The 24,488-nt window shown below is 46.1% G+C and overlaps 1 protein-coding gene across 3 annotated transcripts in view; it reads right to left on the bottom strand.

The window, feature by feature from the left end:
- The window catches only part of Wdr59 (WD repeat domain 59), a 75,455-nt gene that overhangs the window by 41,442 nt on the left and 9,525 nt on the right, over positions 1–24,488 (bottom strand). For all 3 annotated transcript variants that reach the window (XM_038312257.1, XM_038312258.1, XM_038312259.1), the window contains exons 2-11: positions 24,209–24,258; positions 22,263–22,398; positions 20,310–20,395; positions 18,786–18,866; positions 16,189–16,226; positions 14,708–14,796; positions 13,090–13,206; positions 6,585–6,662; positions 3,952–4,108; positions 1,191–1,270 (exon numbers count right to left, since the gene is read on the bottom strand). In XM_038312257.1, coding sequence (XP_038168185.1) covers positions 1,191–1,270; positions 3,952–4,108; positions 6,585–6,662; positions 13,090–13,206; positions 14,708–14,796; positions 16,189–16,226; positions 18,786–18,866; positions 20,310–20,395; positions 22,263–22,398; positions 24,209–24,258 — 912 coding nt within the window. The remainder of the gene's footprint in view (positions 1–1,190; positions 1,271–3,951; positions 4,109–6,584; positions 6,663–13,089; positions 13,207–14,707; positions 14,797–16,188; positions 16,227–18,785; positions 18,867–20,309; positions 20,396–22,262; positions 22,399–24,208; positions 24,259–24,488) is intronic.

Here is a 24,488-nt window from a genome sequence, read left to right as displayed (position 1 = left end):
TCAGTCCTTTTGGATACAGGAAGGAGAGAGGTAGAAAACAACTGGCAACTGCTCCCGCTTCTCTCATCTTCCAAATTTTTACCCCGATATCTGACTCCTGGTTTTTACTGATTAAGATTCATTAGACTGCTGGGTGGTGGTGGTACACACCTTTAATTCCAGCATTTGGGAGGAAGAAGCAGGTGGATTTTCTGTGAGTTCGAGGCCAGCCTGGTCTACAAGAGCTAGTTCCAGGACAGGCACCAAAGCTACTGAGAAACCCTGTCTTGAAAAACAAAAACAAAAAAAGATTCATTAGATTAGCACTTCAGACAGGGATGTGTCAGCTAAGAACTAGTATAATCAAAATAGAGTTTACCCATCACCAACATTCCCTGGTTAAATACAAAGAATCATACACTCTATTACTCCACTCTGGACATTTTCCATCATGATCAGAACAAAAATGCCAAGAAAAAAAAAAGATCAACTTAAATTCCAAGTCTTATTGGAATTATTCAGCTAAATCACAAGCAACGATACCATAACCCTAAGCATTTGAACCAAATATATGTTCTGGAAAAAAAAGATTTAAATAAAAAGCAATGAGATAATAGGACTTAACCAAAATGCTCAGGTGGCGTTAGACACAGTGCTGTGAATTTCACGCAGCATTTCCCATCAGTCCTGGAGGAGCTGCTGTGAGAAACGCTGTTGGATATGAAACACCAATGAGCTGTGTTTCTCACCATCAGGAGAGCCAGCCACCTGGGGAAAAGAAGACTGTCCAATGGCTGCTCAGAGAGGCATGCCAGGTACCATGTCCATTCATGTATGAAACAAATGCTCATATAAGAAAACACTGGAAGGCGCTCCATAGGGAAGGTGGTGCTGATGTGTGAAGGGGCTCTGAACAGAGCACAAGGGCAGGCTTCTCAAGCCATTGAGAAGAGACAGAAATGAAGGGCTAAGCCACTGCTCAGTAGGGTACCCATCCTGTCTCATACTAGGACAAGAGGGAAAAAATAGTCTTTAGCCTCAAAGTGCAGAATACTTTGGTTCTTAAAGACTCCCAAGCCAGTGTGGCATACCAAGCCGCCAGCCCTCCACAGGCATATAAATGTCAGCGTTTATTCTTTAATTTCTTGTATCTTTTGGTTCGATTTCTGGTGTATTACTTGTATTTCTCTATAATAGCACTGAATACATACCCTCTGCATTTGGTAATCCACCCGCCACATCCTCAAGGTCTGATCCCGAGACCACGTGACAAGCTGGTAGTCCTTGGACCCTAGAAATCATCAAATAAAAATTCTAAAAACAAACCCTCTAGATTTGACATCATTTGTTACAGGCAGTGATGGAGTGAGAGTGACTGATTCATTCACTCACTCACTCACTCACTCACTCAGTCATATGTATATACAGCCCACAAATAGCTACTGAACCCTACACTGAACATCTTAGCCTATGGCAGATACCCGCCTAGGCCCCAGAGCAGTAGCATGAAAAAAATCATCTATCTTTATAGAGCTCAAGGTCCCAGTGGTGGGAAAAGACCCGCGAATAAACAGGTGATAAAATACTGGTGGTGATGAGAAGCGAGATTAACACCGGAGAAGAGGCCAGAGGCTGATGAGAGCTCTTTTCAGCTAGGACTCCCTGGGGAAGTCCCATGAGAGCAGAAACAGAAATGAAGTGAAATAATAATTGGCAAATTAGCAGACAGAGAGAGATGCTAAGACCTAATGTCACCTAGACTTCCCGAGGAGCTGGGAGGAAGGGACTCGTCTGCAAATGTGAACTGTTTTCTGTGCATCAGTGCGTCTCAGTGCTCAGAGCAGTTCTGAAAGTGATGCATCTCTTTATAAAGTAAATAATCAACCTGCCAACCCTCTTAATTGGCTGAATCATCTTTTAGATATTGGGTCCAGGGGCTGGAGAGATGGCTCAGCGGTTAAGAGCATTGCCTGCTCTTCCAAAGGTCCTGAGTTCAATTCCCAGCAACCACATGGTGGCTCACAACCATCTGTAATGAGGTCTGGTGCCCTCTTCTGACCTGCAGGCATCCACACAGATGGAATATTGTATACATAATAAATAAATAAATATTTAAAAAAAAAAAGATATTGGGTCCAGTCAAAGGGATGACTCAAAAGAAGTTAAGGGTGCTTTATGAAACAGCGTATAAGAGATGAGGATAACTGGGGTAACCGCTGAGCATCTACAGTCCTTCACGGCCATCTTCAGACAACACAGAATGTACAAAACAGTTCACTCAGTTCCCTCATTTCGTAGCTGGGGACCCCGAGACAGCAGACAGCATGACCTGTACAAGGCAGCAGAAGTGGGCTTTGGCCAAAGGCAAGTTCTCTTTTTTTTTTTATTTATTTATTTTTTTAAAATATTTTATTTATTTATTTATTTATTATGTATACAACATTCCTTCCATGTATGCTTGCATGCCAGAAGAGGGCACCAGATCTCATTATAGATGGCTGTGAGCCACCATGTGGTTGCTGGGAATTGAACTCAGGACCTCTGGAAGAACAGTCAGTGCTCTTAACCTCTGAGCCATCTCTCCAGCCCGCAAGTTCTCTTCTCCATCAGTCCCCTCTCTGCGTCACCACTCCAAGCCAGATGCCACCCAGATGTCAGGGCACATCTGACAAGAAAGCCATCATGGCCATCAGTGCTCTGGCCCGACGTTCATCCTGTTCACACACCCTGGCTAAGTGCCTTATGCTCAGGCCCTCTACCTGCGCCTTCCATGCCATGCCCACACACTCCCAAGGGGCCTTGCCCTCCCACTAACTTCCTTTCTTGCATCTTCTTCCTGCTTTCCCCAACTGCTCATCCCACTCCTCATCTGGGAAGCAACAAGCACAGTCCCTACCTGTTTGCTTCCGCTACCTAAAGATCTGGCTTCTGGCCTCAGTCTGCTCTGGAGTTCTTCCTTACCCATCAAGCTGCTTCCTCTGTGCTCCATCAAATGTTTTATCTCACCTGCATGTTGGTCCTTCAACAACACCCAACCCCAGTGACCACAGCTTCTTTCCTGGGCACTCTTCACCCTTAGCTACCACATCCTGGTCCCTCCCCACAGTGAAAACCAAAGCTAAACCATAAGGTGGTCCAATAAAAATTAACTGAGGAGACACGGTGGTAAAAATATACCAGAGCAACATTAGGTCGCGAAGAAGGTCAAATTTAAAAAACACTCAGGATAATTAATTTATGGAAGGTTCAAAAAACAGTCAAATCTAAATTAGCTTTAGGAATTCACAAATCGATAGTGAAAGACAGGGGCATAGTTCAGTAGCAAGTGTGAGGTTATAGGTTTGGTCTCCAGCACTAATAAATAAACAAATAGGCAAACAGACAAAAAGAAGGAAGGGAGGAAGAGAAGAAGCGCAGGAGGAAAATTGCTATTGATTTGTTGGTTCTGTCAGACTGACCTCAAACTCAGAGATCTACCTGCCTCTGCCTCCCAAGCCCTTGGAATAACAGCGTGAGCCACCCTGCCCTTCCCAATACTGCAACCCTTTAATACAGTTCCTCATGTTGGAGTGATCCCCCCAACATAAAATTATTTTGTTGCTACTTCATATAATTTTGCTACTGTTATGAATCATAATATAAAGATGTGATATGCAAACCCCAAAGGGGTCATGACCTACATGAGGATTGCTGCTCTTCAGTCCTCGGCCCTTGAAAGGATTCAACAAAAAACTCCTCTCAACTGGAGCAGATCTCTTCCAAGTAGAAGAAATTAGAATGGAGGTTGGAGAAGAGAACTAGGGAGACAGAGAATGCTACACACTCCCTTTATCCACCTATGACTAAACACAGCCCTCCCTGACCACTGGCTCCTAGAGCCAGCCCGATTCTGCTACCGCCTCACTATCCCAAATGACTGCTAGAGCTGTCCACGAGAGCTCAGAAGACAAGCCCGCCTCCTTCCTCACTCACCTTCCTTTTGTCTCCTCCACTGGAACTCCAGCACCACATCATCATGCCCCACAAAGGTGTGAACTGGAGTGTTCAAGTCAAAGACATTCCACAGGAGCAGGCTGTTTTCCCTCCGCAGCTGGGGAACCATCACCGTCACTAAGCCGTTGCTGAAAGGCTACAGCCAAGAAGGGGAAAGCTGCGATTACTCCGTGGAGAATCAGACAAAATCAAAGCTGGATTCTTCCTATCTAAAATAAACTACATTGTGGACACCAGGCATGGCGGCCACCAGGCATGGCGGCTCACGCCTGTAATACTAGCACTGAGGAAGCAGAAACAGAAGGATCATGGCTTGCCTGGTCTAGTTACCAAATTCCAGGCCAGCCCAGCCCAGCCATGGCTACATAGGAAGAACCTATCTTTTTTGCTTTTTGCTTTTTTCAAGACAGGGTTTCTCTGTGTAGTCTGGCTGTCCTGAAACTCTGTAAACTAGAGTGGCCTCAAACTCAGAGATCCACCTGCCTCTGCCTCCCAAGTGCCGGGATTAAAGGCACACACCATAACCACCAGGCTAAGAACCTATCTTTAATTTTTAAAATCTATATAAGTTCAAACGCATTTAGAGAAATACCATAAGTTCTCTACCACATACAGCCTTCTCTCTGGTAATGGAATGGAACACAGCAAATGGGAAATAAGGCTGAGCCAAATGTTTAGATAATGTGAGAGCCAAAGTTATCTTGTAAGTTTTAATTACTGTGCCTAAGAGATCTCAAAACAAAACGGCCTCTAACCTATATGTAAGTCCCTTGCCCAAGGATAGGTAATTCCTAAGATGCTAGAGGCTGCTCTCCATATATAACAACAAGCCAAATATTTTCACTTCCCTAAACAAGTTTGGTTGACCCAACTGCTTGGAAAGCTTGATCATCCACAGGCAGGAAGTATGTCAGGATGTACGCTTGTCCCCAATTGAATGAAGGCAGGAAGTATGTAGCCTTATAGGTTTGCCTTTCTGAGCACCTGACCAAAGGAGCTCATGGCCATTTTCTGGGAACCCTGAATAGACCTTGTCAGAGTCCATCATCCTGGCCAGGATTTACTTAAAGCTTCCTTCAAATTTGGCTCAAAATTGAGGTAGTCGTCTTATTCTTGCCCAATGGGATTAACAATAACTCTGAAAATTCTACAGCATGCAAATGCCTCTTTCTATTCCATGTCCTAACTACTCTCCAGATCCTCTCAAGAATGAGTGTGCAAGGCTCACTGGGAAAACCTGCATGCAGCCAGGTCAGGACGCCATCTACATGAAGCATCTCTGTCTCGCCGCCTCGGCGTGACACTGACCCAAAGGAAAACTTAGCAACCCCAGGTCTGCTGTTGGATTTAGCAACACTCGGTCTGTAGGGGAGTTGAGGGCCCATTTGGCTTATAGCCAGGCTCTGCTATCTGAGGAAAAAAAAGCATTGTTACACAAGAGCACACTTATTTATCTCCTCTCCTCCCAATAATACTCCCCAACTTTCATGTTTCTTTTTTAAAGCAAACATGAACCCAGAGACGTCAGCACCTAAGAACAGCGTCTCACTTCTCGGCAAGTGATCCCAGATACAAAAACAGCATAATGTCCAATTATCTTCTTTGCTCCACAGTGTCCCATGGTGACAGACTAATGCATAAATGCAGCTTTGTTCATCCCCACGCTTGCTTTCAAAGTGACATTAAAGGAAATACACTTATCTCTGACTCACAGCTATCTATGTGGCCCTGGGAAAATGGGTGGAGGAGGACAGCAGCCTATTTGTAGTGCTCTGTGATTTACAAGGCACATTCATGTGCATTACCTCAAGTGGAAGGCAGACTGTGATATTTCCAGTGCCACAGGATGGTCCACTTTAGAATGGCGACTATTATGGCAATAATGAAAGTGGGGGCAGGGCTGGAACAGACAGCAGCCGTTACAGGGAACACGCCCAACATCCACAGCAGGAAGCTCACAACCTCCTGTAACTCCAGCTCCAAGGGATCGGTGCCCTCTTTTAACCTCTGTGGGTACCTGCACTCCCACGGCAAGCACACACATGAACAGAAACAACATCTTGGAGCTAGAGTGATGGTTCAGCAATCAGAAACAGTTACTGCTCTTCCAGAGAACCCAAGTTCTGTCCCCAGCACCCATGCTGGCTGACTCATAACTTCCTGTAACCCCAGCTCTCTCCTGGCCTCTATGGGCACATACATGCACATGGCACATACTTACACAGACAGACACAAACCCTTAAAAAGAATTTAAGGACAGAGTGAAAAGTGTCCTTCAACTCTGCAAATCACTGCTTACAACTAACTGTTCCAGGACCACAAAAGCATTAAATGGTAGGGCTGGGCTCCAAATCCTCTGAATCTAAAGCCGGTGTTCACTGGCTTCCTCTCACCCCATCCCCCTCTCCTTCCTACCTTGTTGAACTACCCTTGGTGAATAAGTATCTTCACGAGCTTGCTTCTCTGGGAACACGCAGATAGCCTTCCAAAGGTAAGTGCCTAACACCATGACTGCATTCACCACACTTCAAACCAAGACAAAGGGAGAAAGCAGCCTCACAAAGAAAGCAAGAAAATGCACACTTCAGACAAGAGGTAGGTGGCTCACTCACCGTGTATCTGGCTTTCCAGACAGGCACCTGGCAAGGGAGAATATTGAGGTATTTCCGAGGCTGGCGGTAATCCCAGAACTACAAGAAAATTTGTGAAATAAATGCCATTTAAAAAAAAAACTCCACTTCTGAGGTAAGCGTGGCCTTCAAACTCATTGCTTTTCGTCCCCCAATCAGTTCCACCCCCATAGCATGTACTGTCAGACACACAAAGAACCCTTCCTTTTACATCTATCAACATTGCAGCAGGATTTCTAGACTGCACCAGGGCCACACGGGGCAGATCAACTGCCTATTAAATAACCACTGCAGTTCAAAGGTGAAAATAACAGGTTTCAATCCCACATTACTTTTACATCTAAAAGGAATTTAACAGGTAACACGCCCTGACAACTTACTGCTTCCAGACAGATATTTAAAACTTTTTAATCTCGCCCAGTCTTTACAGCTAACATGGCAGGACATTCCTAATCTTTTTTTCAAATGCAGAATGAGATACGTTTCTGTTTCCTGAATTTGGGAGATTAGGGACAGAAACCTACAAAACCTAAAATAAAACAAACAAGTAACTGTGACACTGAGCCAGGAGATTGACAAACCTCCAGACCAGACAGAGGTACTTTGAATCCTTACATAGAATGGCTTGGACTCAAATTTAGCTAACCAAACCAAAAAGGTTAGAGCTATAGAAATCCAATAAAACATTATAATAATGATCAATGTATGCTAAACCAACTTCTGTGGCCAAGTCCTGACCTGCAGGGATAGAGACTTTGTAATGATTCAGCCACACTGCATGGCTGACATTTCCGAGTTCTAGGGCCAGGAACACCAGGAACACATGCAGACAAGGCCTCAGGCATAAGTGCCTAATGGCTTGGGGGAGGGGGGGGAGAAGATCGGATCTTAAAGGACCCTGCGTGTGACCCACGTACAGCAAGGTTGCATCACCTACATCTGACACAACTGTGTGAGCCCTTGCGTGCATGTGTGAGCTCTGTCATCTGCTTATGATATAAGCACATCATCCCCCTGTGTGCATGCGCTAGGCAGCCCTTAAAAGCTGAATGCGCCATCTTCAAGCTCTCTCTCTCTCTGCACACCAACCTCACCAGGCCTGTACACCCCCCCAATAAACTCCTGAGTTGGTTTGTTCCGTGTTCCGTGTTTCCTTCTCACTCGCACCAGGTAATTTCACTGGTGCCGTGAGACTCGGGAGGCTCTCGTGCCCCTTTCTTGAGGTCCGGATCTGGAACCGGGTATTTTTTCCACAACAACTACATGTTCCATCTGCCTGAGCACCAACTCTATGCGCACCACCAACTTCAATTGGTAAGTTTCCTCATTCTGGTCTGCTTAACCATTTCTCAGAACCAGAGGAATTGACGGTTGGGTGTCTGGTGTTCCTAAAAATGGGGGACAGCTCCCAACCATGGCCTTCACATTCATCTCTGGATTGCTTCCCTTAGTGCCCGCCTCAAATTTTTCTTTTTCTTTTTCTTTTCTTTTGGACCACTCATCAGTGGTCCCCCCTGTGAGAGACCACTCAGAGCAGCCTCCAGCCTCTCTGGCTTCTGAGTCATCCACACCAGAGTCAGTCAGGCTTTAACACCCTGCCTGTAGATAGAGGATGTTCTTCTACAAGCCCTGCGGTGTTCACTGCCATTTCACACCCTGCCTAGAGAGGGGAGACGACCCCCTAAAGCCTTGTGGTGTTGCTGTTTTCACAGGTTTTCAGGTTTCAGCTATGGGCAGCAAGCCATACAAGACCATCAATCCAGCCTCCACCTTGGGATGCCTTTTAGAGGCCCTAAAACCCCAGGCCTTGATGCCCTGCTTACAGATTCCCACACTTGTCCATCTTTGTTCAAAAAATGGCCTCGTTACAGTTTAGATAAGAATTTAAAGTGGAGCCGGGCGGTGGTGGCGCACGCCTTTAATCCCAGCACTCGGGAGGCAGAGGCAGGCGGATCTCTGAGTTCGAGGCCAGCCTGGTCTACAAGAGCTAGTTCCAGGACAGGCTCTAGAAACTGCAGGGAAACCCTGTCTCGAAAAACCAAAAAAAAAAAAAAAGAATTTAAAGTGGCCGCCTAATGGCACTTTTGATCCAGATATTCTATGGGAACTTTCTAACTACTGTCAGCGCACAGGCAAATGGAAGGAGTTTCCTTATATCCAAGCCTTTTACTATTTAAGCTCTAAATCCCAGTCTTATAATCTCACCTTTCATGATATCTATATGATTCTATCTAATAACCTACTTCCTGAAGAGTGCAGGTGAGTTTGGGAGCAGGCCAGACTACATGCAGACGAGATTCAACAAATACATGTAACACACACACACATTCACACACACTCCGGGGGCAGAGGAAGTCCCCAACAGGGACCACACTGGTATTCTAACACCCCAGGTGGAATTTTAGCTAGGGACTGACTTGCCTTCTGGCAGGTCTCTGTAAGGCTGCCCTCAAGTCGGTAAACCATAATAAGCTCTCAGAGGTCATTCAAGATACCAAGGAAAATCCTTCCATATTTTTAGAATGCCTCACTAAAGCCCTGTTACAATATACTAACTTAGATCCAGAAACCACGGAAGGCAGACAGTTATTCATGACTCATTTTTTTTTTTCAGTGCTACCCTGACATTAAGGCTAAACTTAGATGCTTGGAGAAAAGCCCCTTGACCCCACAAGGAAGTCTTAAGAGTTGGCTTTTAAGGTGTAGCATGCAACGACTGACAAAGCCTGCAATCAACATTGTCACATGCTAGCCACTGGTCACTGGGCCTGAGCATGGCCTAATCCTCATCTTGATCCCATGAGACCTTGTCCGAGATGCCACAGGAAAGGACATTGGGCAGTCGATTGTCCTTGTGTACATGATGGCATGGAGACATCAAACCCAGAAAATTCCCAAGTTGACCTTCTAGGTCTGACCACAGACAAGTGAGGCTGCCTAGGCTCCTTTGACCTGACCACAACCGTCATCTGTAACAGGGAGCCATGGGTAAACATCACAGTATTAGGACAGCCCATCTCCTTTCTCTTGGACACCAGAGCCACATACTCAGTGAGGGAATTCTTGAGGCCTACCTCTCCTTCTAGTTTCCCTATTGTCAGGGTAGGGGGACAGCCTTATCTACCTCAGCAGACCCCACTACTTAGCTGTGTTTTGGGGGGTATTTATCTCACTCGTTCATTTTTAGTCATGCTAACCTGCCTGGTACCTCTTATGGGAAGAGACGTGTTTAGCATAAGTAGGAGCTTCCATTTCCTTTGCTCCTTCCATTTACCTTACCCCAGACTCATCAACAGCTCCCCCCCCGTACTCCCAGCCTCTTAACCTCCCAGCTCCAATGAGTCTTTTCCTCTACCAGCCTCTCAGATGAATCCCCAAGTCTGGGACACCCAAATCCCTGTTGCTAAACACCATTCCCCCAAGATTATCCAATTACAAGACCCTACTAAGTATATTACCCAAGCTCAGTACCCCCTCTTTCTTCAGAGCCTTAGGGGACTTAAGCCTATTATCTCTGACCTTCTAAGAAAAAAGCTACTTTGCCCCAACTCTTCTCCCTTTAACACCCCTATACTTGCTGTTAAAAAACCTAACGGAACCTATCACCTGGATCAAGGCCTCCGGCTCATTAACTCTGCAGTGATCCCTCTTCATCCTGCAGTGCCTAACCCTTACACACTTCTCTCCACTATTCCTCCAGGAACCTCCCACTTCTCAGTTCTAGACCTCAAGGATGCTTTTTTCTCTATTTGTCTCAGCTCTCAATTCAAAACATCTTTGCCTTTACCTGGACTGACCCTGACACTCACCTCTCCACACAGCTCACCTGGACCACGCTTCCCCAGGGATTCCGGGACAGCCCACACCTATTTGGTCAGGCTTTAGCTTCTGATCTACTTTCACTGTCTCTCCCTAAGTCTAAACTCATACAGTATGTAGGTGATATTTTATTTTGCAGTCCATCCTTGGAGATTAGTAAAACTAATACCTCCATTCTTTTAAATTCCCTGTCTAACAAGGGCTACAGAGTCTCACCTTCTAAGGTCCAACTGTCTACCTCTCAGATCATTCACTTGGGATTAACTATTACCCCAACCCAAAAAGCTATTACCCTAGACAGAAAAAAAGCTAATTCAGTCTTTTGCAGTTCCTTCTACAAAAGAAGAGGTTTTATCGTTCCTAGGAATACTTGGCTTCCTGCGTTCCTGGATCCCCTCTTTTTCTCTCCTTGCCCTCTCCTTATAGGAGGCAGCTCTCGGCTCTCTTTACAAGCCCCTTCTCCATCCCATTACTAAACCCTTCCAGAGACTCCAGCAAGCCCTTCAGGCCCCAGCTCTTTGTCTCCCAGATTTAACTCGTCCCTTCTCCCTCTATGTAACAGAGAAGGAAGGATATGCTTTTGGGGTCCTAGGACATCAGCTAGGACCTTCCTTTGCACCTGTAGCATACCTGTCAAAGAAGCTGGACCTCACCACTCAGGGCTGGGCACCCTGCATACATACATACATACATACATACATACATACATACCCTGCAGCCACTGAGCTTCTTATTCATGAGTCAGAGAAACTAACCGTTGGATCACCCACCACTGTCTTCTCCCACCACAATCTGTCCCATTTCTTAACTTACAAAGTCTTACAAACCTACCCCCTTCCCGAGTTCTTTCTCTCCAGGTGGCACTGGTAGAAGATACCACACTCACTTTCCAATCCTGCCCACCCCTTAATATCTCAAATCTCCTACCTCAACCTAACATTAATTATTCCCCATCTCATTCCTGCATAGAAACCTTAGAGAATCTACTGCCCTACCCCTCACATATACAAGAGGGCAAACTGTCCCAGGCAACTTATACCTGGTACACAGATAGCAGCTCCTTTTTATGTGAGGGAACCCATAGAGCAGGCTATGCCATAGTGTCAGATACTGGGGTGGTGGAGGCACAGGCACAACCTGCCCAATCAGCAGGCTGAATTAGTAGCCCTTACCTGTGCCTTCCAGTTAGCAAAGGGACAATATTTAAATATTTACACAGATTCCAAATATGCCTTTCATATCTTCCTATCCCATACAGCTATCTGGAAGGAGCGTGGGCTTCTTATGAGGAAAGAGGATTCATAACTAACTCAGGTTATATTATGGACTTGTTAAAAGCCTCCCATCTCCCCAAAGCTATAGGAATTATTCACTGTCAGTCTCATCAGACCTACAGTTCTATTATTTCCAAGGGAAATAACTGGGCTGACCAAGCAGCTAGAACAGCATTATTCCAGAGCCCAAACCTACCTCAATCACCTCAGGAGGTTCATACAGTACAGCCCACATCCTCACAGACACCCCTGACACCCGGCAAATTCTGTCCTATATCAGCTCTTTCATCCTAATAGCAAAGCTCTGTTTCATTTTGTCAAGGCTCACCTCCAACCCAGCTCCGAGGACTTAGAGTTCTTTTTTTTTTTTCACATCAGTGTTTATTGCAGGACTATTCACAATAACAACCTTGGTGTTTCCAAACAGAGGAATGGATAAATAAAACGTGGCATACACAATGAAACATTTTTGTAGCCATAAAGAAATGCCTAATGGCCCTGGAGGATCTTAAAGGACCCTGCGTGTGACCCACGTATGGCAAGGTTGCATCACCTACATCTGACACAACTGTGTGAGCCCTTGCATGCATGCATGAGCTGTGACATAACCACATCATCCCCCTGTGCGCATGCGCTAGGCAGCCCTTAAAAGCTGAATGCGCCATCTTCAAGCTCTCTCTCTGCACACCAACCTCACCAGGCCTGTACAGCTCCCCCGATAAACTCAAGTGGGTTTGTCCCATGTTCCGTGTTTCCTTCTCACTCACGCCAGGTAACTTCAGATTTGAACACAGAAGGAAGGGTAGAGCAGAGAGACCCTGCCCTGCCATTGCCCTGCATGGCTGATGCCACAGCTAAAGAAAACAAAGGGGGAACACTGTCTCTAAGAAAAGTCAAAAATGGCAGGGCTCCTGAATCTTGAGCAGGTCTTAAGTAAGGGAAGGTTAGCCAAACTCTCTCCTGGCAATGCTAATGTCTGAGGTCACAGCTTTCACAGATATGACAATCACATGAGGAACGGAAAGCTTGCCACCATCAACAGACAAAATAGAATCTTGGTGGCTTTAGATTGTGTGGGCTTCTAATCCTTAACTTTATCTCTGCGTATACATCTGGCTTCTTCTCAGCTTCCTCTCAGATAAACCTTTCTGTCTCTGACTTTCAGAGGGAAAGAAAATCTGCACAAATTAAGAAGCTCACCAGTCAGCTGCCACACTATCACTTCTGCTGGTCAGGAGCGCCAGGCTGCCTCACTGAGGCCCCCAGGGAGCACGCGTAGCCATGAAGCACGTGCGGCATACCAGCAAACTGCATGCTTCCTTCCAGAGTGCTAGCACGCATTCCTGATGCCTCCCACACGCAGCTCCTCCAAGGCTCCAGTGGGGGCCACTCACCTTGACGGAGTTATCTTGACTGGAGGTGGCGAGAATGTGCTCGCTGTCTGGGTGCCAGTCCAGGCCATGGATCTTGGAGAGGTGGGCTGCTAGATACTCCACTGCTGTACTGGGTTTCTACAACACAACGACGCTGGGTTTGCTGCTTTTGAAAGAGCTCATTGAATGTCTACCATAGAACAGGCTGCTGGGTGCTGAGGGGACTCTAGATACTGCCAGGACAGTTACAGCCTCTACCCTTCATAAGCTCTCTTTGTTTAGACCAAATAAGGCCAATAACAACAGAAGACTTACCCCGAGCTCTTCCACATGCCCCGGGAGTGAGCCTGTCAGTCTCATTTCTCCCCACTCCAGCCTGACGCATGATTTTAATAAGAGATTCAGATAGTGGCTGTTTCTCATCTTTCAGAGGGGACCATTTCTATCACAAGAGGAGGTACTGTGACAGTCAAAGGGACCCAACATCAACAGTGAGGGTAAGAGCGTATGTCTTCTAGTGACTGAGCACTGTGAGCCCCCAAAACCTCCATGTGCACACATACATCCTCCCACCCGACACACAATTTAAAATGTTAAAAAAAGAAATTTATTAAAAATCTCCTTCTTTGAAGGGGTAATCCAAATTCAATAGAAGATTTAGATTCAAAAGACATTCACATTAGTGTTATTTGGAACTCTAGAATGCCAGAGGCAACTTCTGGAACCAGTAGGTAGGGAGTGATTAAATTGAATAAATTATACTGTAACTATGTGAGCTCAGTCTTGCTCCCCTCGCTCTGTGAGCACCGGGATTTCAGGCATGTGGACAAACCCAGCCTATTAAGAACATTCACTGACACTGAAGGGTATGACAAACTGAATAAAACCAATCACAAATTTAAAAAGGGGGAGGGTGGCTACAGGCCTATGGGCGGACTAGACCAAAGACACAGAAAATGAACAGAAACACTTCCAGTCTGCAAGCACCTTCTCCCAGGAGCCCAGGAGGCAGCACCTTCAGCCAGCACACTGCACAATGCACCCCAACAGGTCCTGCAGCCTATGACAGCAGACAGGATGAGCCACCCCCCAACTTCTACCTTGTTTCCCTCTTTTCTTTCAGATGTGGACAGTATTCTCTGTACAGTCAGAACATTACTGATAAGGGGGAGGGAGGGAAGAGAGCGAGGAGCACTGGGTGTGGCAGCACCCGTGTGCAGGCAGAGGCAAGCGGCTGTCTGGCCTACACAGTAAGTTCCAAGTCTGGTGGGGGTACACAGTGAGACCCTGTCTCAAAAAAAACAAAAAACAAAAAACCAAAGAAAGACAAACAAGGCCAGGACAGCTTGAGGAGTGACAGCAGCTTACCTACTGTGCTAACAGGGAGCAGTAAACTGAGGCTCTGTCTTAGGTCAGGCCAGGTTTATCATATTAACCACTGATTACAATGCCTTACTTTTCTACAGCAATTTGGATGAGAAGCAAATGTTACTTGGTTACAATGACAACTTGTCATGCCCCATAGGATTCTTTAATCTATTGAGACAAGTCCTGGGACTCCATAACACCCTCTCCACGCCCTCTCGGAGAAACTAAATACCAACTACGGGAGAGAGGTCACAGGGAACAGGCCACTCACCCGCTTATCCCATATCCGTACGTCACCATCATGGCTGGTGGCAAGGTAATTAGCGTTTTTCTTATTCCATTTGACCTGGGAGGCACCGGCTGCAAAGAAAAAAACAGGCACAGGAAGAATGCTGCTGCCTTCACGGCTCCCTGAGGCAGAGCGGCGCATCCAGGGGAGCTGGATAATGAGCTCTGATGCCGGGAGCAGAGAGTCCTTCCAGCTTCTCTGACTGCACCGCTCCACCAGGACAGATGAAAGTATTGCAAATGAGCAAGTTAACACATGGGAACAAGATCACAGGGGAGGATCACAGTCACCTATGGAGGAGACAGTCTCTAAGGGAAAAGCCATAGGGGACTCTGAGCACAGTCAGCGGGGACAATGAGCTGCTTACAGTAGCAATAGTAGTTTGTTTGGCAACAAACAAACTTGTCACAAAAATCTGACTCCCGAATAACAACTCTCACTCTGACCCCTGCCCACTCTATTTTCCCAGAGTTGCTTTGCACAACAGTCTTAGGGAAACACTGACTCAAGCTTTAGAATCAGCCCCAGTTTGGGCAGCACACCACTCCCACTTTTTTTTCCTTTTCTTTTAGTTTTCTGAAACAGGGTTTCTCTGTGTATCTGTTTTGACTGCCCTAGAACTAACTCTGTTCTCAAACTCAGAGATCCGTCTGCCTCAACCTCCCGAGTACTGGGATTAAAGGCATGCTCCAGCATCACCTGGCTCCTTTTTTTTAATTTTTGAGACAAGATCTCACTATGTAGCCTAGCTGGCTAGGAACCTGTTATGTAGAACAGGCTGGCCTTGAACTTACAAAGCTATGTCTGCCTCTATGTAACACCACAACCAGCCCTACACATCCCTCTTGACTCATCACGCCCTCAGCAGTTTTAGCCTCTGCCACTGTGCTCATGAGATCAGGGTGACATGAACCAATGAGCCCCAAGGATCCTTCTGTCTCTGTCTCCCTAGATCTGGGATTATAATCACACACTACCATACCAGACTTATATGAGTTCTGGGGATCAAACTGGGGTGTCATGATTAGATGGCAAGCACATTACCAACTGAGCCATCTCTCTAGCCCTCAGAGGTTCTCTCTCTCTCTCTCTCTCTCTCTCTCTCTCTCCCTCTCTCTGTGTGTGTGTGTGAGAGAGAGAGAGAGAGAATATGAGAATACATCATAAAATATTTGAAGAAGTAATGTAATATACAGATTTTGCTTCAAAATAATCACAAGGGGAATGAGGGTGAGACAGGATTGGATATAGGATGACAATTATTGAAGCCAATGGTGAGAACAAGGCTGCAGATAACCTAGGACCAGGGTTAAGGTTAGGACTCAGCCCAGAGCAAGTGTCTTGGAACGTGGGACTTAGAATTACAGGCAGCCACGATGGAGCATGGGCTGTGAATAGTCAGAGCTGTGAGAAGGATGAGTAGGAAGGGACCAAGAAAGCCAAGCCAGGGTGTACACACTTACCTACAGCTGACAGGGCAACAGTAGGTTTTCTTGTGTCTCTGAAACAGACAAACAGAAGCCAAATGCCTGACTCATTGTATACCAGCAGCCAAGACTGCCACTCACCCTTTATGTACATTTCTTCACTCTCCTCTAGGAGAATTTAGACTTAACATTGTTTGAGGACCTTTGTGTGTGTTTTGGCACACACCTTTAGTCCCAGCACTCGGGAGGCAGAGACAGGTAAATCTCTCTGAGTTCAAGGTCAGCCTGGTCTGCAGAGTGAGTTCTAGGATATTCAGGACTACAAAGAGAAACCCTGTCTTTAAGAAAATTCAGAATCCCTTGTTGTTGCCATGATTCCTAGCTGCAACAAGGCAACAGTTGCAGCATAACCCTGACAAGACCTTCCTAGTCAGTACTCAAAACTGCTATGGGAGCTGGCATCTACCTCAATGGTAAAGTACTCACCTTGCATGGGAAAGGCAGAGATGAGTCTCCAGTAGAAAGGAAAAAAAAAGAAAAGAAAATGCCAGGCATAGTAGCACATACCTATAACCTCCGTACCCAAAGGCTGAGGCAAGAGGATTGTAAACTCAAGGCCAGCCTGGTCTACACAAAAAACCCTGTCTCGCTGGGCGGTGGTGGCGCACGCCTTTAATCCCAGCACTCGGGAGGCAGAGGCAGGCGGATCTCTGTGAGTTTGAGACCAGCCTGGTCTACAAGAGCTAGTTCCAGGACAGGCTCCAAAGCCACAGAGAAACCCTGTCTCGAAAAACCAAAAAAAAAAAAAAAAGAAAAACCCTGTCTCAAAAAAAAAAAAAAAAAACAACTGGGGAAAAAAAAGACACTGAATTGGCATTCCTTCATTGGTTATTTAAGTCGCACCTGATTATGTGGGGGGTAGGGTGGGGGGGTAGTTAGGTCCTAAAACATTTGGCAACAAGAAAAGATTTTTCAACAGTGACAAAAAAAATTAATTCAAAATCAAACAGAGAATGAATCTAAGGTGTTTTGATTTTATACCTGTTTTATAAACCTGTGAACCCCAGGGTTGCATGAAAATTTCTTAGGTGAAAAGGGTATGTCAATTCAGGAAGTTTAAGACACTAAATAATAAGCTTCCTCAGCCCCAGGGAGTGTCTGGTTCCCTCACATATCCTCTGTGGAAAAAGTTACCCCTGACTTTGTAGTTAACTGCTGTACTTCTTTGTATCTGTGGTAATTATTCCTCACTAAAATCGTGATGAAATAAACCACAAAATTTGTCACCCTAACCATTTGAGTCTGCCACTAAACTGTGCTAAGTACGTCTACACCCTTCTGCCACTTGTCTCCAAAGTGCCGCCGTGCAGATCCACACTTCACACATTAAACAACTCTCCATCCCCTCCAGCGCTGGAACTGTGCACTCGACTCTGGCCAACAGCAGTTGCACGTAGCAGACTTTCTTTGGGCCGCCAACCAGCTCCCAAATCATGACGTGGAGACTTATTAGTTACGAATGTTTGTTCTTAGCTTAGGTTCGCTTCTTGCTGGCTCTTAGAACTTAAATCAACCTCTCGAGTGCTGGGATTAAAGGTGTGCACTACTACGATTGGCTAATTCAGTGTCTTTAAATGAAGGAAATACTTGTTGTATGTACATGAGGGGTGTTCCCTAACCCTGCCCCTTGGTTCCCTGAGGACTTTCCATTTGTTGAAGAGCTCTCCTCTTCACTTCTGGATTCTTCTCAGGTGCAGCCCTTAGACCCAAAGGCTCTAGGGGTTGGTCTACAGGGAAGGTGGCTGTATTTTATCAGGCCAGACACACACACCTTACTGCCCCAGAACACTTTTGCTGGTCTGACGAGCCTGTTCCCCTTCCATCTCTGGCTTGTCATCTGCCGACACTCCCTGTTTACTGGCAGGGTAAAACAACTCCAAGTTACTGCCACGAGGGAGGCAGTGACCAGGCAGCCAAGGGGCCTCCAGTACAGCATTGTCTACACACAGCCCCCTTGGAATGATCAGCTCTAACCATTAGCAACAGCAGCACCGTTTCTAGATAAGCCAGACCTCAGGCTGGGAGCCCCTTTGACCCTACTTTAGGAGCTGTAACCCTGTGAGGAGGCCATTAGCCCCTCTTTGACAGCAGGGAACAGAAGCCTCACAAGGAGCCAGTAAGAGCTAAGCAGATGTCTTAGCAACTCATGACTGCACTTCAGCAGACCAGCTCGACTTGCAAATGCCAGCGTCTGTGCTGCTTTGCCACAGGGATTCGCCTGGCCTCGGAGGACTGCTTTGCAGAACCCTGACAAGCCGAAGAGCTGGGGAATCCAGGCTGCTGGGGGCAGTCATCAGCTGTGACTGTGTACTCTGCTTCTAGGCCCTCAGTGGTTTCCCACCAGAGACTGACGCCCCTCAGGAAGTCTAGGCTCTATAGTGATGCTCAGGGAGGCCAGACCTGCTCTCCACAGCCTTCCAGATCTGCCTGTCTCCATCCCTGGTGACTCTTCTCTTACCTCTTACTTTATCTGCTCTCAAATCCCTGTCTTGGGAATCAAACTAAGACACTTAACCTCTAACAGTTTGCAACTGTCCCCCAGCTAAGTGGCCACGCCTCCTCGCTGATCTTACTTGATATCCCAGATGTAGATGTAGGTGTCCACAGAGCTGGTGACCAGGAGATCTGGCTCAAACACTGCCCAGTCCAGGTCACTGGCAGAGACAAAATAAACAGAACAGAAAGGCAGAGCTTCAGTGTCTGGTTCCAAAGCGTTAACAAATCCATCTCTAGTGGCTTTGCGGGGTGCAGGCTAACATGGCTCGGGGCAAGGCACTAAAGGTCTTTGCAGACGAACAAGAGCTAACTGATCTCAGAAGGAAACTCAGGTCCTGCTCCTCAGAATTGCCAGCCATAATCCTGTCTGCTCCCGAAAAGAAATGGGGCCTTTCAACTTACAACATGCACAGCTGCGGACGTGCAGATGACACAGAGCTGCAGTGAGGTTTTGCTGGGCCTGCCCTTTAGCTCAGAGAAGCACAACTTTGCCTTTTCTTCTCTCCTCTCTTTTGTTTTTCAAGACAGGGTTTCTCTGTATAACTCACTCTGTAGACCAGGCTGGCCTTGAACTCAGGGATCTTTCTGCCTCTGCCTCTCGAGTGCTGGGATTAAAGGTGTGCGCCCATCATACCAGCTCCTTCTAGCTCTTTCTAGGCATGCTTTCCCTAACACTTTTTACCTAAAAATCCTGTCCTCACTGCAGGTGGCTGACCCTCCATGCAGGTTTAATTCAGACAGCATGGCCTCTTCTCTTTCTCTTCTCCATCTTCTTCCCGGCAGCACTCAGATCTACAGCTTGCCACCCTGGGGTTTTCTTTTAAACTCTAATAAATTAAATTGTCCTTAAGCTTCAAAAACAACAGCAAACAAGACATAAGCTCCTTCCCTCTAACAAACAAAGTGTACAGGAGCCCGACTCTTCCTCTCTCTGCTCTCTGAATAAACAGACAAAACAAAGAGGAAACAGACAGAGTCATCTCTACATTTTCAACCACGGGAGCCTTGGGTAAACCCTCTTAAGCAGGGGCAAACTTCTTACTTCCTGCCTGACGCCCTCAGTCCTAGAAAAGGCTGCACTCTCTACACACACAAGTACCTAAACTTTCCTGTCACTTCCAGTTCATCTTCCCAGCCCTATGCTCCCTGCTACTCTCCAGAAAAAGGAAATAGTGATCCAGACGAAAAGAGGCTCAAGGAACACTCTGGAAAGCCCCACATGGAAGGCAACTATGTGATGCAGGAGTTCCGTGAGACAATCCATGGCTGCTGCCTGGTGTACCCTTGCACTCCTGACCACTAAGGACCCTGAATGGGAGATTCTGTTGTATAACAACTTCTCCTTCCTTAAGCAACAATCAGCCCTGACCCTGTACTTTGGACTGGGTTGTAGCCAAGTCTTCTGGGATTCAGGTTATACTAACTAAATGTTAACAGGCTGTTTTCTAGATCACTGGTCAGCACTGTGCCATGAAGACTGAGGCCCTGTTGGCGATTTAGGGCGAATACAACCCAGCAGGTCAAGCATGGAAAAAGGATGGCATCTTCATGGCACCCATCAAAGTGAGACAGGCCAAGAAGCTGCCCGGGGCAATGCCTACCTGATTACTCGAGTGTGGCCTTGTAATGTTGTACCAACTTCCCCACTGCCATCTTTCCACTTATAAAGATCAACCCGCTGATTACTCTGAAAAGAAGCAAGGGTGAGAGGACAGTGAGTGGCACAGCGCACACGTTGAACAGAAGTTCTCGCCTCTATCGCTTAACATAACGAAGTGATAAAGAAGGCAGCTCGTGTGGCAGAGATCCTACAGGGTAAACAAAACAAACGGACAGAAACGTCCAAGGAGTGCTGTGGAGACAGCTCAGTCAGTAAAGTGGTAGCCACACAAACGTAAGGACCCGAATTCGATGCCTGAAACCCACATCAAAAGCTGGGTGCAGAATCTCTGTGCTGGGGAAGTGGGAGAAGAGAATCTCTGGGGGCTAGCGGCCACTCACCCTAGCCAAATTAGTGAGCTCCTGGCGCAGTGAGAGACCCTGTCCCTAAAATGTAGGTGGAAAATGATCAAGGAAAACATTCCACACTGACCTCTGGCCTCCACATGTATGTGTGTATGTATACACACATGTATGTACACACACATGCAATCATACACATGCACACATACAAACACATATCTACATGTACATACACAAATAATAATAATAATCATAAAGGGCCAGGCATGGACATCTACAGCTGCTCTAGAGCACACAGTTCTCAACCTGTGGACTGCGACCCCTTTGGGGGTCAATGACCCTTTCGCAAGGGTCACCTAGGACCATTGGGAAAAAAAAGATATTTATGTTACAATTCATAAAAGTAGCAAAATTACAGTTATGAAGTAGCAACAAAAACAACTTTATGGCCAGGGTCCCCACAACATGAGGAACTGGACTAAAGGGTCGCAGCGTCAGGAAGATTGGGAACCACTGCTCCACAGAAAATGATGACAAAGAATCAGGAGAAAGACGCCAGAGACGACACAGCCCAAAATCTTCTGAAGTGTGATAAGTTTCTCAGGAAGGAGAAAGAAGCTGGGTGTAAACCCTGGGGAACTGACATATAAACAGGCACCCAAAGTCTGCAGAGGTTAACCAGTCTAATGAACTCCATATGGAAGGAATCCCACCCTTGGGAACAGAGAAGGCATTTTGTTTTAGTTCATTTTATTTTCAACTGTCTATGTGTGGGAGGGGGTGCACGCATGTGAGTGCAGATGTCCACACAGGCCTGCAGAGGCCAGAGGTCCCCTGGAGCTAGAGTTACAGACAGCCAAGGTGGGTGACAGGAACTGAACTTAGGAACTCTGAAAGGGCAGTACTTGCTCGTAACTGCTGAACCGTCTTTCCAGCCGATGGATGAGGTGTTTGATCCCTCTAAAAGCACAGAAGGCTAGCTCCAGACCAGCTGACACTCCTCTCCTTAGAGTACCTTTCTGAGCATCCGCCATGCAGGCCCTGGCTAGTCATACTGTCACTAAGGAACACAACTCCCTACACAGAAATGAAAGCACCTACCTGCTTCCCCCTTAACAATCTGAATTCAGTCCCTAGAAATAAATACAAAGGCTGACACAGACTAGGGGCCAGCAAATTAATTATACACATACACAAGTACATGTAAAACACACAAGACAATTTGCCTCATCTTTCAGAAGCAGGCAAATCTCTTTTTTAAGATTTATTTATTTTTATTGAATGTGTTTGGGTGTTTACCTTCGTGTACATCTGCATAGCGTGTGTGTGCCTGGTGCCCACGGAGGCAGATGAGGGCGTCAGATCCTTCAGGACTCAAGTCACAGACATTTATGCTTGTGAGCCACCATGTGGGTACTGGAACCAAACCCAGGTCCTCTGGAAGATCATCTATCCACTGACCTTAAGCACGAGCCATTCGCCAGCCCCACAAACCTCTTTTTCTTTTAAACTGAGCAATGAAGACTACGTTCTCTTCTCTATACAGGACAAAGACCTGCAGCCCTCAATGACACATTGAAAAGACCACTCACCGACGCTGCGAAATAATGTGCGAAGCTGTCATGAGGATTCCACTGCACAGCTCCAATGTCCCATTTGCTCTGGCGGGAGATTTTGCGGTGACCTTCAAAAGGGGCATCTAGATTGACGATGTACAGGAATCTTCGGCTAGAACAACATCAACATTGTAGCAATACAGCAACATAGCAGCATGCATGTCATGATAGAGGAGCACATCCTGCACTGTGTGCACCTTGTAAGCACTGCTCCGACACTCTCAGATACACACGGCGACTACCTACTCTGAAACGCATACAAATGACAAGTGTCCCAAAGCTGAGGGTTAAGCAAAGGGGAATAGTATCCCTGAGAGAGCTACTGTTATATTTGGCTTTCACTACCCATGTCTATTCGCGAGAGTGCTTCTGCTGTCTGCTCCCTCTGTGTTCAGCTCCAACCTGCTCCTCTCCCAGCTTTTCCCAATGACCCGGCTAGGATCGAGTTCCAGTTCCACGGTAAATCCACTGCAGGGTCTACATTTCAACTGTGTTTCCTCTACAAGAAGGCTACCAAGTGTCAAGGCTCTTGTCTCAATTCACCTGCATATCTGGAAACTAAACCATAGCTAAAATATCTTTTTAGGCCCAATATCACCAGGCCCAATATATACAGTAAATAAGTAAATCTTTATTTTATTTATTTATTTGTTTGTTTGTTTGTTTTTTGGTTTTTTCGAGGCAGAGTTTCTCTGTGGCTTTGGAGCCTGTCCTGGAACTAGCTCTTGTAGACCAGGCTAGCCTCGAACTCACAGAGATCTGTCTGCCTCCGCCTCCTGAGTGCTGGGATTAAAGGCGTGCGCCACCACAGCCCGGCTAAAAATCTTTATTTAAAAAAAAAAAAAAAAGGCCAGGGGCTGGAGAGATGGCTCAGAGGTTAAGAGCATTGCCTGCTCTTCCAAAGGTCTTGAGTTCAATTCCCAGCAACCACATGGTGGCTCACAACCATCTCTAATGGGGTCTGGTGCCCTCTTCTGGCGTGCAGGCATACACACAGACAGAATATTGTATACATAATAAATAAATAGATAAATAAATAAATAAATATTTTTTTAAAAAAAAGGCCAGAAAAGAATCCACATAGGAGAATTAACACTAACACTATGAAACAAAGAATGAGGAAAGAGAAACTAGAGGGGAGAAAATTATCAAGGGTATAAGGAAGGAAAAATTTTCCAAACTAAAGAACACATACTTCACACTGGAAGGGCCTTCTAATGTGCTAAAAAAAAAAAAAAAAAAAAAATACTATAATTTAATTAGAATGGTGACTTCATAAGCATATAGATTTGTAAATTTATTTGAGCTATTACTTCATATTAGTATAGCCCATCATCTCACTACATATATTTTTAATTAATTTTTTTCTTTTCATCGAAAGTAGATTCTTAATAGGACAGTGGTGGCACACACCTTTAATCCCAGCACTCAGGAGGCAGAAGCAGGCAGATTTCTGTGAGTTCAAGGCCAGCCTGGTCTACACAGTGAGTTCCAGGACAGGCTCCAAAGGTATAGAGAAACCCTGTCTGGGGTGGGAAAGGGAGGTAGATTCTTTTCTTACACAATATATCCTGATTACAGTTTCCTCTCCCTCCACTCTCTACTCCTACCCGCTTCTTCCCCTCCTCCCCTCCACTCCCTTTGTCTCTCATTAGAAAATAGGCTTCTACGAGATAACAAACAAACATGACAAAATAAAACAGATGATGCTCTTCAAACCAGCTATCATACTGAAGTTGTGTGAGAGGAAACAACAGACACAACAAACTGTAGAGAATCCCTGCTAATGCCCATGTGGTCCTTGGGATGTGAATACTAAACCCTTTTGTTGTCCTCAAACATAAGGGTCTTTTCCAGTTTCCCAGAAACTTAGAACGTGTTCCCCAGAACTTATGGCCGGCAAACGCTGAAGGTTCACTTACCCAGAAAGCACCGCATGCTGCCCAAGACAGTCCACAGACATGGCAGTTGCCTGTGAGAAAGAACACAGTTTCAGTTCTGCCAGCAAACAGTCAGGGGAGAAGACTGACCCTACCTGGAGCTCTTCTTCCTCTCAGGCAGTCCCCGGCTAACAACAACCATGGTTCTCAACCTTCCTGACCCTTTAAGACAGTTCCTCACACTGCGCTGACCCCCAACCATAAAACTGTTTTTATTGCTGCTTCATAACTGTAATTTTGCTGTTGTTATGAATCATAATGT

This window comes from Arvicola amphibius, chromosome 15, assembly GCF_903992535.2.
Source record: "Arvicola amphibius chromosome 15, mArvAmp1.2, whole genome shotgun sequence".
In the NCBI taxonomy this organism is placed as follows: Eukaryota; Metazoa; Chordata; class Mammalia; order Rodentia; family Cricetidae; genus Arvicola; species Arvicola amphibius.
Note: the sequence above shows the minus strand (reverse complement) of the source record. Positions and strands in the feature narration are given on the sequence as shown.